Below are 16,543 nucleotides of genomic sequence, written 5' to 3' on the forward strand. Positions count from 1 at the left end.
GATCAGAAGTATACCCCTGAAAGCAGACGCTACATGTGTATTCGGAATATACAAGGGGCAGGAATCACAGGCAGTAGGATGATAAGATAAAATACAAGTCTGCTTCACACTTCAGTGCGTATTGTTGACTCCAAAAGCAATTCTCGAGTAAACCCAGAGTAAACCCAAAGTAAACCCCAAGTGGACCCAAATTTTCAAAAAGTAAACCCAAAGTAAACCCAGAAAGTAAACCCGGGGTTTAGTTGGGGTTTACTCTGGTGTTAGGTTGGGTCTGATCGGTACTGTACATATGCATGATCGGGAAAGCAGCATATATTTGGAATATAACACTAAAGTCGTAATACTGAAGTCATCATATTGCTTGTAAAGTCTGATCTAATATATAGGTATCTGCTTACATAATTTGACATCAGTATTTGAGAGATAGGTGATCAATGCTTGCAGACACCACAGTGCGGCTTGTTTTGTCTTCAGACATTCCTACAAAATCATGTAATTACGAGATTAATAACTGGTAACAGTATATATAGAATCAACCTCAATCATAAAATATATTTTTTTTACCTACCTGAACCAGAAACTGTTGAAGATAACAAAACAAACAAGTGATATCTCTGGATATTAGAGGACATCTTAAGTCTGGAATGTATCGTCCTACATTTGAAAATCTGAAGACAGTGCTCACAAAATTACATTTAAAGGATGCGGCCAGAACTTGGAGAAAGCACTGTTGCATGATGGGAGAGCTTGATTTTAGGCGTTTTTCTAAAGGATGTAGTGAAACTGTTATTGTCACGTAGGAGTGCAAGTTTTCCTACAAAAACAAAGTACAATGTATTCCAACCACCAAAACATTTGAAAAAATGATATTAAGTTCAAGTTACATTGTCATATTTAATGACAGATGGAAGACCTGGAATACAACATATGAAGATATACTTCTGTCGTCTTCTCAAATACCAAGAGAATGAGACGATCAAAGTACTCACCTGTGTCGCTGTGAAGTCCATCAGATAGGAGATGATGCCAAAGGTCAGCCCCGACACACTGTCACTGTCCCCTCTGTGTAGGAGTCCTTCAAAGGTCCTCAACAGGCTCACATTCTGGGCAATCATGGGTAACACTAAGAATGGGAATAGATGTATTAAATGGCATTGGCATGATATAACAGATGTTTAAACCATAGGGAGGAGGAAAAAAGGACTTGCATCAGATTGGACTGCATTTTCTTAAAAAGAAAATAATTCTTTTAGATAATACATGTACATGTACTAAGTGTTATCTTCTTACCACTATTGTTGAGTGAATCAGAAGCCTCTATGAACAGAATGATCAGCCTAAGACACATCTCTGTCAGTTCTGGATGTCTGTCCACTGTATCCTCACACAGCCATTTACAAACTGAAACATCACAATTAATTAAATCATGTACATGAACATTGTAAAATAAGATAAGGAAAAAGAGATAAATTGAAGAAGGGATTTACCATGATGGAAAAGTTTCAGATCTCTGCCATCTGTTGATGCAGGGAGAGCACTAAAGGCCATCAGAAATATAGGCAGTGTGTTCTGTAGGTGATCCTCTAAAGACAAGTACTAGTATCAAACTAATTGACAAATCTCTGTAAAATGATAGTCAGGCAGAAAGTACCCTTATAACAGTGAACTTATATTCAATCTTATTAAAGTTGAAATAGTATTTATACATGTATATAAGTCAAAGATGCAACAGTGAATGTGGATTAATAGATTATTTATACATGTACAAATTTCAACAACAAAAATGATTAATGTCTGTAGTACTACACAGAAAATCATACCATTAAGAGTCTTGTCTTCTCTGAGAAATATATCTTGCAGGAGTTGTCTCCCTTTTGCTCTTACACACAAAATAAAATCATCCGAAGAGTCCACTTCCATTACCTGCATTTGTTAAGTAGAAACAACTGTACATAAATCTTACAGAATTTTTCATTGCTTGATGGAACATGTGGGGTTCTTGTTTTTACCTTCTCCAGACAATTTCTTAAAACAACAGAGGACAGGGTGGTTACTTCACTTGAGACAGAGAGCAATGTCATCTAGAAAAAAAAATGCAATCATTATAGAAAAAATTATTTAAAATCAAACTCTTTACCTACAGTGGGTCTAACAATGAATAATGTATAATGGTGGACGAGAATGGATTAAATCATATTAATTTCATGTACAAATGAAAGTTATGAAAAATAAAAATCAGAATACCCACCATGAAAGCCTCTGTGAATTCTGCATTTGCAAACATCTCAAACAAATGATAGTTTTCTTCCAATACTTCGATGAAATCATCTTGGTGCATCTTGTAACTATCAGCTATGCCACTCAACCAACAGTCGATCTTAAAGAGGAAATCTTCTGATTATGATGGAAATGCATCTGATTAAAAATGCACCTGATTACCAGTCAAATGATTTAACTTTATGTAAAGTCTATAATCTCGAAGTATAGCCAAGGCTTACAACAAGAGGTCCAGCTTTGCGACAGACTTCAGAGTCTAGGAACACCCAGTATAGGAATGCTGTGTGGTGGGTGTACCATTCCTTGGCTGGTTCCTCACACACTGTCCTCAGTACCAGGTCACCAGCTAAAGATGACAGACACTACTGAGTACAATCATTAGAAGTAAAAAGAGCAAGGTAACTTGAAATAAGTCTATCTTATTTTGATTGAAAATGTATCAGTGAAGTTTCAAGTGTCGGTTGAACCAAAACTTACAACTATCCAAACATGCACAACCTTACAGTTTAATGAAAATGGTGAGTCAGCTGTTAAAATCATTCTGAGGTTACACACAGTTAAGGTACTTACCAGGGCTTTTCTTATCAACGTTGTTCTGAAGAAGGGAGACTGCAAACTAAAGTCAAATCAAAATATTCAATTTTTTGGCTCATGCAAATATCTGGAGACCAAACATATCAATCATCAAATCATTAATGAAAAGAATGAAATACCCACAGCCCAAAGAAAGACTAGTTGCTTCTTTGTCAAGGGAGAAAACTGGGTAGGATTATACATACTCCCGACACAATTATTGATGATCTCAAGAATTTCCTCTCCAGTCAGGGGTCTGGAAAATAAGATAGTCACAAAACAATGTCATATTTGCTTCATAACTACAAAAAAATTAAGACTCATACTTACATATCATCTAATTTACACATATGGTAAATCAAGAATACATAAAGATTCCTTGTGTCTTCACTGGTGAGGTGAATGGAGTCTTGCAAAGAATCTAAAAATAATGTAAATGAAAGTTATCCACATGCATCTAAACAATTGAAGAATTCAGTACTTCAATCCCAGACTAAATGAACCTAATGCAAGTACGTTTGAGCTTGTGAATGGCATTGTCCACCCAGGCAGGGAATGGGATCTCTGGGGTGTCCTCTTCATGTAAAACATGACAAAGTTGTAATAAGAACTGGTCCTCTACCTCTACCATCTCAGCAACACTGGAAATCAAAATACTCAGAGTGCATACAACTAAAAAAGTAAGGCTCTGATATAGTTCTAAAACAGTACATGGAAGTAAAAATGTCAAAATGTTCATTGCTAACATGCGTTTATCAGCTATACTTGCTTAAAATTATTATAACAACATATAGTTTTTTTTTTTAAAAACTGATGCTTGATATTTTTTTAAGTTAATGATTAATGCAACAAAAGCTATGGGAAAGACTTAGTTTGGTGAGTACAGACTGTGCCCTCCTGTTGATGACAGTAGAGAGGAGTCCCTCTGAGGTCAGCTGTAGCAGGACCTGGGAGCACCTCTCATTGTCTGTACCATACAGTTCCAGCAGCAGCTTCTGAAGCTGTCTACACAACACACGGTTACCTCCCTTGTCAATACTTCTCTGAGGAATAAAAAATCATCATCTGTACAAGCCAGCCCACTCATTTTTTGAAATAGTTCACATTCTTCTTAGCAATGTAGATAAAATACATAAAAATCCATCTGATCAGATCCTACATACATGTTACATATTCCAAACCCATTTACAATAATATAGCAGAAATAACCAATTAATGTAAAAGATTATTTTGTAGACTCTCACTTGATGTATTTCCAATTAATACATGGTTGGTTTTTCCCCCATTTTAATGAAATTCAAATAAGCAATGTTCAATTGAAATATAGCAAATTATTTTTATTGTTTCTATTTTGTACAGGACTATTGAATATAACAGACTTTTACCATGACTAACGGTACAATTTTCACTACAAAGGAGTTGACAATAAAATCCTTGAACTGCTGTATTGAGGTCTCTTTGGGCTGTGAGTCTGGGGACACATAGCTGGTGGTGCAGGTCAAAGGGTCATCCCAGCACTCCTCCACCAACCTACAGGGAGCACCAGAAGAATCAATGCTCACTACCTTGTTCTTTTTTACAATGTCCGTGATCAATAATACAAACATTTACATGTATTAACACTGCAAAGTTAACATCTACTATTTATAACCAAGAACATGTAATTTAAGACAAATAAGAAATCCAAAATTTAAAGATGATAAGTAAAACAATGGCCATGCAAGTACATACTGAATGCAGGATCCATATATAAGTACAGCAATTTCTACAGGATCTGAAGGTCTGTTTTCTATTAAGCCCTTATGTCCCTCCTTTTCCTTAAAGATCGCTGAGCTTAAAGATGTTTCTGCTTTTAAGAGTTTGTTGATCATTAAATTAAGTATTTTCTCCAACTCTTCAAATGGAATGGGTAAAAGTAGATACGATTTCCTTGATGAAATGGAGATAAAGAGAAATTAGTTTGACTTACTGATCCTTTTTTACAAATAATATGTATTCTAACTTTGATGTAACACCTTTATCATATACAGTAAAACACGCTTATAGCAAACATGCATATAATGAATTGATCCTTATAATGATTTTCATTCCCATGGGTTTAAAATATTATGAAGCTAACAGATATAGTGAATTACATGTGTGTTTATAAGGGAGCAAAATTGAGTTTTACTGTATTAAGAAAAAATTAACGTTATGTCCTTTACACAATAGATCATATTTTATAATCAAAGTACTGATAGTACTGAAAAGCACTAACCTAGCTTGGTTCAAAAGGAAATTTACTTTGTGCAAGCTTGGTTAAAAAGAATCGATTTGATTTTTCTATATTTCAGTTTCTGTATGTGCACTATATTTCCTTATTACTTTGTGGCAGCCCCTGCAGTTATGTACGTAAGCCCTGCACATTAGATTTACAATAGCCCAAATATATTTTAGATTCACAATAGCCCATGCAATTATGTGCGTAAACCCGTGAAAATGGTTCTCTAACTAGTTTAAATGATGTATAATTCTACTCATAGGGGGCGGTTATTCGATGCACCAAAAGCAGAAGTCTAACAAAAATAAAGCGCTAAGCGCTGAGGGCGCTTTAAAAATACATGAAATAAACATGGGTGAATTTCGTGTATATAGGACTGACCTGATAATGGCTGACAGGGACTGTAAGCTGGTCAGGAAAACCTCCGGGTGATGCTGCTTTACCCCCTGACCAATCAGCTGGAGGTAGGAATTCACAGAAGAGGCGTTGATGAAAAGGGGCACATTACTGGGCTGTCTGAAAACAATGTATAATAATTTGTATAGACTATATACAACTTCATTCCCTAGTCCGTACATATATCATAGTTACCAGTGCTTATGCACAATCACACTTGCAAATGAAATTTCACACTGACTTGGTTAACTTGATCAAAAGGTACTCACTATCAATGATAATCACTGAGAATTAGGCACTGTTATTTAAATACGATGTTGACAATGGGAGCAAAATTAACACAGGCAAAATTAACCCTATTTGCAAAAATCTTATATCAGCCTTCTTTAAACATAACATATAATGAATGTACATATACTTAACTACCGGTACAGGTTTAAAAGTTTATAATAAAATTCATTACTTCATAACTTTAAATTAAAAAACAAACTGGTAGGTAATCGGCAATGGATCATAACCCTAGATTTATCAATAAGTTAAAAGCCCAGACACCTGCCCAAAAAATATGTGCTTTGGAAAGTAATGGTTGCAATTAGTTGTTTCTTGTTAATCTAAATAAAATGCACTAAAATGTGTTAAATGTTATCTTAAAATAGAGACTAAAACTGCAAGAAGGAAATGCACATCACAAAGAAATCCCTCAAAATAGCTTTTCTGATGAACATGAAGAAGAACTTTACCTTGTCAAAAGAGTTGCCAAGATAGAGAAAGCTGTTCTACAGAGCTCTGAATTCTTTCTTCCCAGCAGGCTATCCAAGGCGTACAATAGAGATTCTAGTCCTGAAAATGAACAGCATATCATCAAACTTTCTATTTAGATAGTGGTTATAACAAAGGCGATAGATTTAAATTGTGATTGATACTCAATACATACCATAGACAGCGTGGCATTTTGTGTAGAACAAATCAAACTGACACAGGGATTCTACACAATCCAGAACAAATCTGAGGATATTCAAGTACTCTAAGATTTACATGTTCACTTTTAATGAAATTTGGTACACAGGAAATAAATGCCATGATAATATGCAATTAAATTTCTGAACACATAAAATGCTGTGGCAAATTAGTCTTAATTGCAAATAATTCTGTCAGTGAGTTCCTGAATGAAAGCTAATTTAATAAATGCTTACAGCAAGACAACCAATGTCAAAATCATTTGACAAATTGTCTTAATTGCAAATGATATTGTTCAAGTCAGTACCTATCGGTAATTTTAAAAAAGTTAAGTAAACGCTCAAAACATATAAAAAAAATCAAACATTAAATAAATTTAGTTAAAGTGTCCAAATGTAAAAGTTGCTAGGCAAAATTATGCATCAAGGATGTTAAACAAACCAACAAAAACATGTAGAACAAATTAAGCATGCCTTACTTTAGTTGGTCTGGGCTTTGACAATGCAAAGCTTCAAACATGAACTCTAAATGCAATGTCAAAATGGTAATAAGATTATTCTTATCCATCTTAATCAAAGATTTCAATTCAATTACAGTAAAATCAAATTAACAAGAAATAGCAATGTAATACATGTAGTAGTACCGATGATGTCCGAGTTTATCACTGCACTGCAATAGTCTTCTCTGTCCCATGATAGGATGCAGGAGAGGACGTACAATGCTGACCTCTGAAGGTCAGAGTCCTTGCTGATGATAAGCTTTTTGAGAGAGGTCAGAAGGGTCAAATTATTCAGGTCAAGGGTCATCAAAATTTTTGTCAATTCTGCACTGCTGATCAAGTTTTTCAGCAAGGCTGAAAACAAAGACAGGTCAAATTTTCAGCAACAATTATTAGTCCGTTTAAAAGTTACAGATAGCTTCAAATAAAGCCACTTCCAACTGTGTAAATAAATACATTTATCTATAATATCTTTAATTCAATATTTCTTGTGCTTAATCAGTTAACTCATGTTGATACAGAGTATAATTGTTGAAATGTCCCAGAGATAGCAATTTTGTACAAGTATATCAAATGATTGGTTATATATACACTTAATTTCACTGAACTTGATATACAAAAATTTTCTTGCAAGTAACTTAAACAAGAGGCCCAGAGGCCACCTCACTCACTTTAACAACGATAGCCATAACTTTGATTGATCAAATCTGCTTTATGGTATCAAATAAATAATATCTTGACAATCTAGTAAAGTAGGTCTTATCGAAAAAGATCTTCAAACTTGAATCGATCCCCTTCACCAAAGAATGCCTTGATCTAAGTTTAGTTAAATTTGGATTAGTGGTTCTGGAAAAGAAGTGAAAATTGTAATTGTTTACAGAAAAATACAGAGTTGCCAGACAAAAGGTGATCAGAAAAAGCTATATTGAGCTTTCAACTCAGGTGAGCTACATGTATTTAATTGCATGTACAACTTTTAGGCATATTAAGCAGTAACTGCATGCAGTTTAAAATAAATAAATGGCTTTAATCTGCATCATTGCTTTTACTGCTTCTAGCACCTGTTGTTTACGCTTTTCTATATCCTTCAACAGAAGTACATTAAACATTTGCATGTTATGCATTCATTGGCATTAGTTTCCATTCAAAAAAGAGATAATATCAAGAAGCAGTAACAAGAAACAAGACTGGATTCTGAATGTTTTACTTCTGTTAACTTCTGCATTTTGACAGCCTTAGCTATTCTATGTAAAAAGAACTCTAATTAAAAACATTGCCAGAATGAAGAAACTCAATGAAAGGAATCAAATAAAGGACTTTTACTGATTTATTTCATACAAACCTGTCACTGCTGAGAGACATGTATTCAATGTCTACATGGTAAATTGGTAATATGTGTGGTTTATCACCTTACCTATGGCATTTCATTGGGGCCTTCAGCTTTTTGCAAGGGAGCAAAAGATTAAAATTTTGATGGCAAAAATGCTGAAAGATTTGAAGGCAATGGAGTATAAATGTAATTCAACATTTGCCCTACTCCTCTGCAACCCATTAAATGATATGCAGTTCAAACTGTAAATAGTGGCATATCCATCAAACATATTATTGCAAAGGTGTCACAAAATCAAGTAAAAGGTAAGTAAAGTAAAATGCATATTAAATATTTGCTTCACCTGCTTTTTTGTCCCTTACCCTTTATAAATCTGGGTTTTGCCTGTAAATGCCTTGTCTTTGACCTTTGGACTTTGGATGAAGGGAGCAAATGAACCTAACCTAATCTTACATCCTTTCAGAAGAAAAGGATGTGAAAAGTGTGTATGCAAGTAGACCTTATATGTAGTCAGTTAATAAAGTAACAAAAGCTTTTTTCCATCAATAAAATTCAGAACACATAAAAAAAAAAAATAAACCACAATAATTGGTATTCTTCATGTACAAACTGAACTACAAAGAGTTATGGATGCAATCAATAAACAAACCAGCAGGCAAAGAGTTACTTGAACAGCATATAAAACTCTGACGAGGCTTTACCCATGAGGTTCCTGAGGAGGTAGGGTGTTTTGGCTGTGTGCAGGAGACAAACTAGCTCCTGGGCCAAGGCCTGCTGCATACTGACTGGGACAAGTGCCTCCCAGGGGCCCACCAACAGGTAGACGAACAGGTAGACAGTGTTACTCTGGACGTCCTCGTCTGGGAGACTGAGGCCATTAATCAGGCCATGCAGTATAGGCTCTATAATACAAGTATTATACAACAAAAATATAGGCTCCACAAATACAAACATTGCACAACAAAGTATTCTCATGACATATATCTCTTACTTTTGTGAATGACATACTGCAGCACACAGAGGAATAATTGTCTACTAGAAGGAACCAAAGATTAAAAAAGAATACCCTAAAGATGGAGCAAACCTCATACTTACAGGTATATCTATCATCCTAAGTAGCTTTTCAGAAATATAAGAAAAGACTATGACCCATTTATGTGCCGAAGGTTGTAGTGCTTACCTATCTATAATATTCTATTTAATATTCTTGTCTTTGCTAAGATTATATGTAAAGGAACCAATTGATCAAACTACATTGGTGCATGAAAGCCACATCATTTTTTGTCCCCCTCCCCATCTCCTGCGTGTGGCAATATTTACAAGGATTAACTTTTTCAAAGGGCACTAAAGGATCAAATCCTTCTATGGTTAGAGTAGCTGACCATTGATCTTTGACAATGCTAATCAATGGGGTTCCTTTCCTCCTTATAAGAGATACCTGTGAAAAAAAAATGTTATCTGTTCAGCAAAGGAATCCTAAGACACTGGGTATACAACAGCTGATTTCAGAAAGGTTTGAGCTTTGACCTATGACCCTATAAGTTAGGGGGTACAAGTTTGATGTACGTCTTTCAGGCAAAGGATTCCTAAGATGTCAAGAGGACTGCAATGAGTCTACTAGTTGATGTCCATAGTAGTTTGCATGATTCTTGATATTTCAACTTGAATTGGAGTCATTTACTCTAAAGAAAGTAACAGTGTGCCATTTTGATGTCTATCAAGCAAAAGGTTTCCAAGATATTATCGACAATAAGACAACATTGGGTCTAGCAAGTGACTGACATACTGGCTGACAGGTTCAATACATATATATATGTCCCTTTTGTGCCAAAATCTGGACATCACAATTGGAATGAAAAGTTCTTGCATTAATTCATCATTCAACTGTTATAGATGTTGACATGACATGAGTATGATTCTGCCTCAGATTGAAATAGTCTCAATATCATAAAAAAAGAAGTTTGAAGGACTTGAATTTATTAATACATACATTAAGTTGTTCCACTTTAGATTTTTTGCAAGCATCATATTTGGATTGAAATGATTTCTACATGGTCTAAGTGGTCATTGATATAACAGAAAATATTTCATAAGTATTAATGAGATACTCTTCTTCCCAATGCATCTTCTTAGGTGCAGGCATGGCCATGGGCCATATGTAAATGTACACATCATAAACTGTAACTGAACTGGTCTGAATTTATTCACATTTACTCCATCAAGTGTACAGGCGAATGGTCCATGATCGTAAGCATTCTAAAAGATCTCTCTTTTTCTTGGCATGCATTAGTGGAATATCACCTGATAATTCAGTATTCTCAGAATCATAAAGATCACATCAGATAATCAGAAAACACAGAGCTAATTTTAGCAGCCTGCCATTTCGAAGGATGCTGTCTGCAGAATGTTTCTAATGTTTTGTTACTTTTCCAGACAGAATACAGAAAAAACCTTTGATCTGGATCATTTATAGTTTTACAGTACTTGAAAAGAGGAATCGAGAGCAATGATTTTTGAAGGCTTTATGTGTATGTAAATACACATCTATAAAAATTACTATGTCTTAAACATTTCCAATTTTACATTTACTAACAGCTTTAATTAGTATGAACTACACATAAAACTCATTTTCTTTATTTAAATAAATCTACATGAGGCCCATGGGCCACATCATTAACATAACTAAATTTTTAAGTACGAAATTTGCATAGTATTCTTACAAATTGTAGCATTGTAGTTCTTGAGAAGAATTCAAAGATTTTAAACATGTTTCCCATATACATGTATTTCTAAATTGACCCTTCTACCCCTGTTAGTGCCCTAGTATTGGCCTGGGTGTCATAATTTTAATAGAATCTACAATATCTGAGGATGCTTGTAATCTCACAAAACGTAGCAAAGTACTTCTTGAGAAGAAGATTTTTGAACATTTTTCTTTAATCCATATCTAACTTTGAATCTCACATGAGGCCTCAAGTTTGGTCGTGGGGTCATGGTTTTTATAATTTGGAATCTTTATAACATGAAGAAGCTTTGGTGTCAATATTGGTATTTCTAGTTCCGTGGTTTTTCATCAGATGTTTTATGTTTATCTCTCCTCTGAAAATGGTTTCACCTTTATCCTACCAAATAAGAATCCTTTTCTCATAAGAATGCTTTGTACAACCTTTTATTAGTTGACACAACTACTAATATTCAAATTAATACAAATTCTGCATCGAGGCAAAGGGTGATAGAGATTGGTATTAATATGTCATATTGTTAGACTCTTCTTAAATTTCATTTATCTTAAATATTGATTGACTTTGCATTGTGTAGTTCATTCAAGGCTATATAATGTTTCATCATGATAAATGAAAGATCAGTTTACTTAGTTTGACTGAACATGCAGCCAAAAGTCATAATTGACAAGATACACTGTAAGAAACATTTTTTTCTCCAAAAAGCATCAAACAAGAAAATATGCAATCATTCAAAAGATTTTATGGGAATAGAAAGTGCCAATCTTATAGATTATCGGTAGTGGATTTTTAAGTGGTTATTTGAAATGATAAAATCGTTTCATGTTGTAAAAAAAATAGTAAATTTTAGTCCTTTTTACTTGTGAATTATTGGAAGCCACACCCTTCAGGCCACACAATTATCAATGTGAATGACAGGAACATATATACAAATTAAAGAAGTCATTGCACCACCCTGAAAAATATATTGAAAAACATTTATGGAAACTATAGGTTGAGTCATCCTTGACTGTGGAATGAAGATTGTATACATGTATTGCTGAAAAAAATTATGCACAGCAATATGCAGGAAATTGTCAGAAAATTGCATTTGCAAATATGCATTATGCCCCGGTATTAAAAAAATTAATCCTCAGTGCTTATTTCAGCATGTTACCTATTATTATAAATGTATCAAAATTATTTTTCCTTCACAATATAGCACCTAGAATGAATGGGATTTTAGAAAACTTACATTTAGCGAATTCTATCAACCTGTGCATATGGGAAAAAAACCATAAGCTTGTACTTATATTCAGCTGTGTGGACTGAAACAATGCAAATGAATTGTCTCTGAGCTATCCAAAGCAACACCAAATATAAAATCAAAAGCCTAAAATAATTGTTGCCAAAAACATGATATTTTGTTTACTAGCCAAATGCCTATGACCAATGAACCAAAGACTCAAACATATTTCTTAAAAGAGCGAAAAATTGATTATAATGAAATTGATAAATAATAATGCTTAGTTTTCTGAAAAGTGTTAAATTCATCTAAACTGATGGCAGATATAACAAAATAAGAACATTTACATAAAACGAACTACCTGTATCACAAGATATTGGTGCTTTCTGTGCTAAGATACTCCCTGACATTGAGATAGGTAATGTAAATTACAAGATCAGAAACATTTTGGAATTTTGCATTACTCACATAATTAGCATGGTATCACAGTATGCAATATACACAGCAGGATTTTTAAATGTATACAAGTTCACCTTGTATCAGCAGATTTGCTCTGATAAAGCATTAGGCTGTTTCTGTTAAGGATACACTGGGCACTGATTGATACATGGGTCTAAAATGAACTTCTATAAACGATGCAAGTTCTTGTCCCTGGTGGTATAAACGATGCATGTTGGAATGGCATTCTTATCATTACAGCATATTTACATGTAAAATTCACATACAGATTAAAATTTTCTTTAAGATTCAAATGGTATGTTATAGGTTTGTTGATTTTGGTATTCTTCAGACATTTAATACTAAACATGTAGTGCTCTACACCTTATGGTACATTAGTATCAGACTCAAACGGGAAAACCTTTTCAAATGGTCTTCACAGGTGTATAAAATTCTATAGCATGGATCTCTCTGTCTCAACAGAGAAACATTCTTTCATGCTCAAAATAATTATTTAAAATCAAGCAATGAAAATATCAAAACCATGCATATATGAATCATCATAGAATCATTTTAGTGTAACTTTTGAGAATCAATCAAAACTAAAATTGAATGATATTTAATAAACTTCATTGCATTCTTGAAAACATATTACCTGGTATATTTTTGTTAGCATTGCATTAAAATCAAAATACCAGGCATTTGCAATGCTTTCATACAACGGTTCATGTAGTCTTACCATACTCTTGACAAAGGATCCCTGACATGGGAGGGAAGGTTTTCACCAGTCTGCCTAACAGGACTATCAGGGGCAGCGACTCTTTCGGGTTCTCTGTATGGAACATCTGTTTTGCAAGAAGTAAAAGTAATGTTTGAAGAAGAAAAGTCAGGTGTTCCTGATTAGAATGAAAACCAACAAATGTACATTACAACCTTCTTCTGTATGTGATCTAAGACACTCTCCAATAAATCTCGAGAATCCATTTTGCCGAGTAGTTTCAGAAAAACTGCGTAGTTAGAAAGATAATTAAAATTAGAGTACTGGTATATACAGTAAAAAACATTTTCCTTTTACATTCACAACTTCTTTGAGAGAAATATACCATGGTATCTCAAAGTAGATTTATCTAGTATAAGAATATTTTGCTTCTCAGGAAAAGATGTTATTGATGCTTGTCATAATTCAAATCATTTAAATCTTTTTTAGTGTTTGATAAGTATGGTCAATATTTTCATAGGAAAATAATGAAAAATATTAATTATGATGAATTTATCTGAAAATATTTACCTTCAACAGCACTCGAGGCAAATGATGATTCTGAACTTTCCATCAAATCTAAAATAAAGTACTTGACCAGATGTCAGAATGTGATAAAATACTTAGCTAATCTTTTCATTCATCTGTTAATGTTATTTTTTGTAATACATCTCTAAATAGATATGGGGTACATTGTGTAACTGTGATTGTATAAAGATGTTTTCTTCTACCAAATTTTGGCTAAATCAAAATTTCAATGCAAGCATCTAGGCAAGTATGTATAAGATTTTAAAAGATTTTAAATATCAAATATCTTACAATATACATTGCATATTTATGACTGGCATCAACAATCTTTTTTTTCAATGTTTGGTACAGTACAACTTAATAACATTCTGCAGCTTAACTTGTCCTTTATAACATGCAGAAAAACAAAAAACAAATTTTTAAAAGAATTTAGTAATTAGCCTACCACATTTTACTTATACAACCTTAATAAGTACATTCTTCACAGTAAACATAAATAAAATACATGCACAGATCTTAGGGAAGTGGGGTTTCAAACTTGGCCGACAACCCCCCACAACCCAACTTCCTGGAATTTCAAAGTTATTAAGTTTAACTTAAAAGAAATAAAATGTTTCATTCTAATGAATAAAAACAGTTTGAAGTATTTATGAATATCATAAATAAGTTAAATAAAAGTAGGTGGTGAACCCCCACCTGTTGAAAATATACTGGATCCGAACCTGATCAAACACCCACAGACTGTCATTTTCAAACGAGAGAAAAAGAAATATGTCTTGAATAACATCTTTAAATTACCTATTAGTACAAATGTAAAATGGACAGCTATTTCAATATTGCTTTGCAAATCATCGATGAAATTTTGAAGTTGAATCAAATGAAGCGCCTCTGCTAAAGCAGGCCTTTTCTTGACCATGATAATGGCGTCATCTTCCAAAGTTTCCGTCAAGCAGGCAAAACAGACACGTTCTTCGCGGTGAGGAACTGTGTAACTCCAGGTGTTACCGTGGAAGTTGTGGTTTTCTCTTTGGTTCATTGCCGTAATTTTTACGTACGACAAGGTAGCCTCAACTCTTCGCCACTAAAGACACCTCTTAGAATTGAAGAGTTACAATGTATTTTATTAACTCGTACCTAAGCAAGTAGTTTTTTTTATGTAAATGTAAATCGTTTCTGACCTGAACGTAATCTTGTAAACAATCTCCAGGTATGTTCAAGTGGTCAATATACAAGCTCTTCTCTTTGATGTGCTGTTGTAAGGTCAGGTTTGATCTCTCTCTCTCTCTCTCTCTCTCTCTCTCTCTCTCTCTCTCTCTCTCTGTTTTAGAGTTCTTTTACGTAGCATTTGTTTGTCAGTGTGATATCTGATTATTTTGCGTTCGGGGGAGGGACATAGGAATAGTTTTTGTTCAACTTTGGGTTGTTTTTTTCTTAAACAAAACTGATTGCAAAAAAAAAAAAATCTGTAAGATCTCTAGGTAAATTATTCCTCAAATTTTAATTTTTAAAAAATTGAGTCAAATTCGCAAGAAATAAACAAAACTGAAAAAAACAAGTCATTCCTCCGTGTCAAATCATTTTTATATATCAAAAATAAATCTTGACTTTTGAAAACCAGATAATAGCATCGAAAAACTGCCCTTCTCCAAAATCTACTTCGTGAACCAATTTTGGCCATGGGAACCGTGCAAGAGATAAAAAAAAAAATTATGTGTATGACATTGTACTTTAGATTTATTGTTGGAAAATAATACATGTATGTCGGAAATCATCGACCGAATAAACCGAATGGAAGTGCATGTTACACAACAGAAGTACGATGTAATTTGTTAGGATCTGGTACAGAATATGGTTATAGGAAGAGCTTGATTGCACAAAATCCTGGCAAAAACGACAGCTGAAGTTCTGTGTTTAACAGAGGAGGTGCCATCTTTCTAATACACCATCGTGTTTTTCATTCACGTAATAATAAAAAACTAAAGAGTTAAAGTTAAACCCAATCTCTGTGCGTGGGTTGTTGAGTAAGTGAATTATTTCAGCGGCTAATTAACTTCTTGTATATTCCTCTCAGGGTTTCTTCTCGCCGAGTACCACCTTCTTAATCTAATCTTAAACACTTTAAACTGTGCAAACTGCACAACATATGAGTGTAAATTGGTTGTTTGATTCGTTGATCAATATGAAATGCTATAATGTGATTTTTGAAATTTTTATTTCATTTATTTTGAAATAAATTTGAAAACTTTGCACTGCGGGTTTTCCTGACGTTGAACTCTACGACAAACACTGTAGACCATATCATAGGCTGTGTTGCATGAGATCGACAGTGAGTTAGTCATCCTTCAAGATTTTAAGGGTCAAGGTCGTTGCTCTGTCAGCAGATTAAGATTCAAAGGTTGGTGGCATCTTGTTGGTTATAGATATCTTTGTGCAGATCAAACTTTAATCGCAATTTCACTGTCTTTTATTTTGTCAAATTGCATCTTATCCAACCCATGAAATCATAAAATAGTAAAAGCTTTTTCTGTACTAAATGAAAGTTTTTGATTGCAAAAAAAAATA

General features: G+C 33.8%; 1 protein-coding gene across 1 annotated transcript in view; it reads right to left on the reverse strand.

Annotated features, from left to right (window-relative positions):
* LOC128165882 (meiosis inhibitor protein 1-like) overlaps window positions 1-15,154 on the reverse strand; it is a 16,309-nt gene extending 1,155 nt beyond the window's left edge. Inside the window, exons 1-26 of the mRNA XM_052830806.1 lie at window positions 14,780-15,154; window positions 13,985-14,032; window positions 13,630-13,703; window positions 13,436-13,541; window positions 8,994-9,194; window positions 7,107-7,316; window positions 6,942-6,987; window positions 6,441-6,511; window positions 6,247-6,346; window positions 5,492-5,626; window positions 4,582-4,779; window positions 4,236-4,380; window positions 3,739-3,893; window positions 3,367-3,491; window positions 3,181-3,271; window positions 2,995-3,106; window positions 2,848-2,893; window positions 2,499-2,623; window positions 2,249-2,377; window positions 2,010-2,081; window positions 1,821-1,923; window positions 1,488-1,583; window positions 1,291-1,401; window positions 990-1,123; window positions 569-814; window positions 399-480 (exon numbers count right to left, since the gene is read on the reverse strand). Coding sequence (XP_052686766.1) covers window positions 399-480; window positions 569-814; window positions 990-1,123; window positions 1,291-1,401; window positions 1,488-1,583; window positions 1,821-1,923; window positions 2,010-2,081; window positions 2,249-2,377; window positions 2,499-2,623; window positions 2,848-2,893; window positions 2,995-3,106; window positions 3,181-3,271; window positions 3,367-3,491; window positions 3,739-3,893; window positions 4,236-4,380; window positions 4,582-4,779; window positions 5,492-5,626; window positions 6,247-6,346; window positions 6,441-6,511; window positions 6,942-6,987; window positions 7,107-7,316; window positions 8,994-9,194; window positions 13,436-13,541; window positions 13,630-13,703; window positions 13,985-14,032; window positions 14,780-15,017 — 3,199 coding nt within the window. The 5' untranslated portion in view covers window positions 15,018-15,154. The remainder of the gene's footprint in view (window positions 1-398; window positions 481-568; window positions 815-989; window positions 1,124-1,290; window positions 1,402-1,487; window positions 1,584-1,820; window positions 1,924-2,009; window positions 2,082-2,248; window positions 2,378-2,498; window positions 2,624-2,847; window positions 2,894-2,994; window positions 3,107-3,180; window positions 3,272-3,366; window positions 3,492-3,738; window positions 3,894-4,235; window positions 4,381-4,581; window positions 4,780-5,491; window positions 5,627-6,246; window positions 6,347-6,440; window positions 6,512-6,941; window positions 6,988-7,106; window positions 7,317-8,993; window positions 9,195-13,435; window positions 13,542-13,629; window positions 13,704-13,984; window positions 14,033-14,779) is intronic.
* Window positions 15,155-16,543: the final 1,389 nt, after the last annotated feature.

Source organism: Crassostrea angulata, chromosome 10 (genome assembly GCF_025612915.1).
Source record: "Crassostrea angulata isolate pt1a10 chromosome 10, ASM2561291v2, whole genome shotgun sequence".
NCBI lineage: Eukaryota > Metazoa > Mollusca > Bivalvia > Ostreida > Ostreidae > Magallana > Magallana angulata.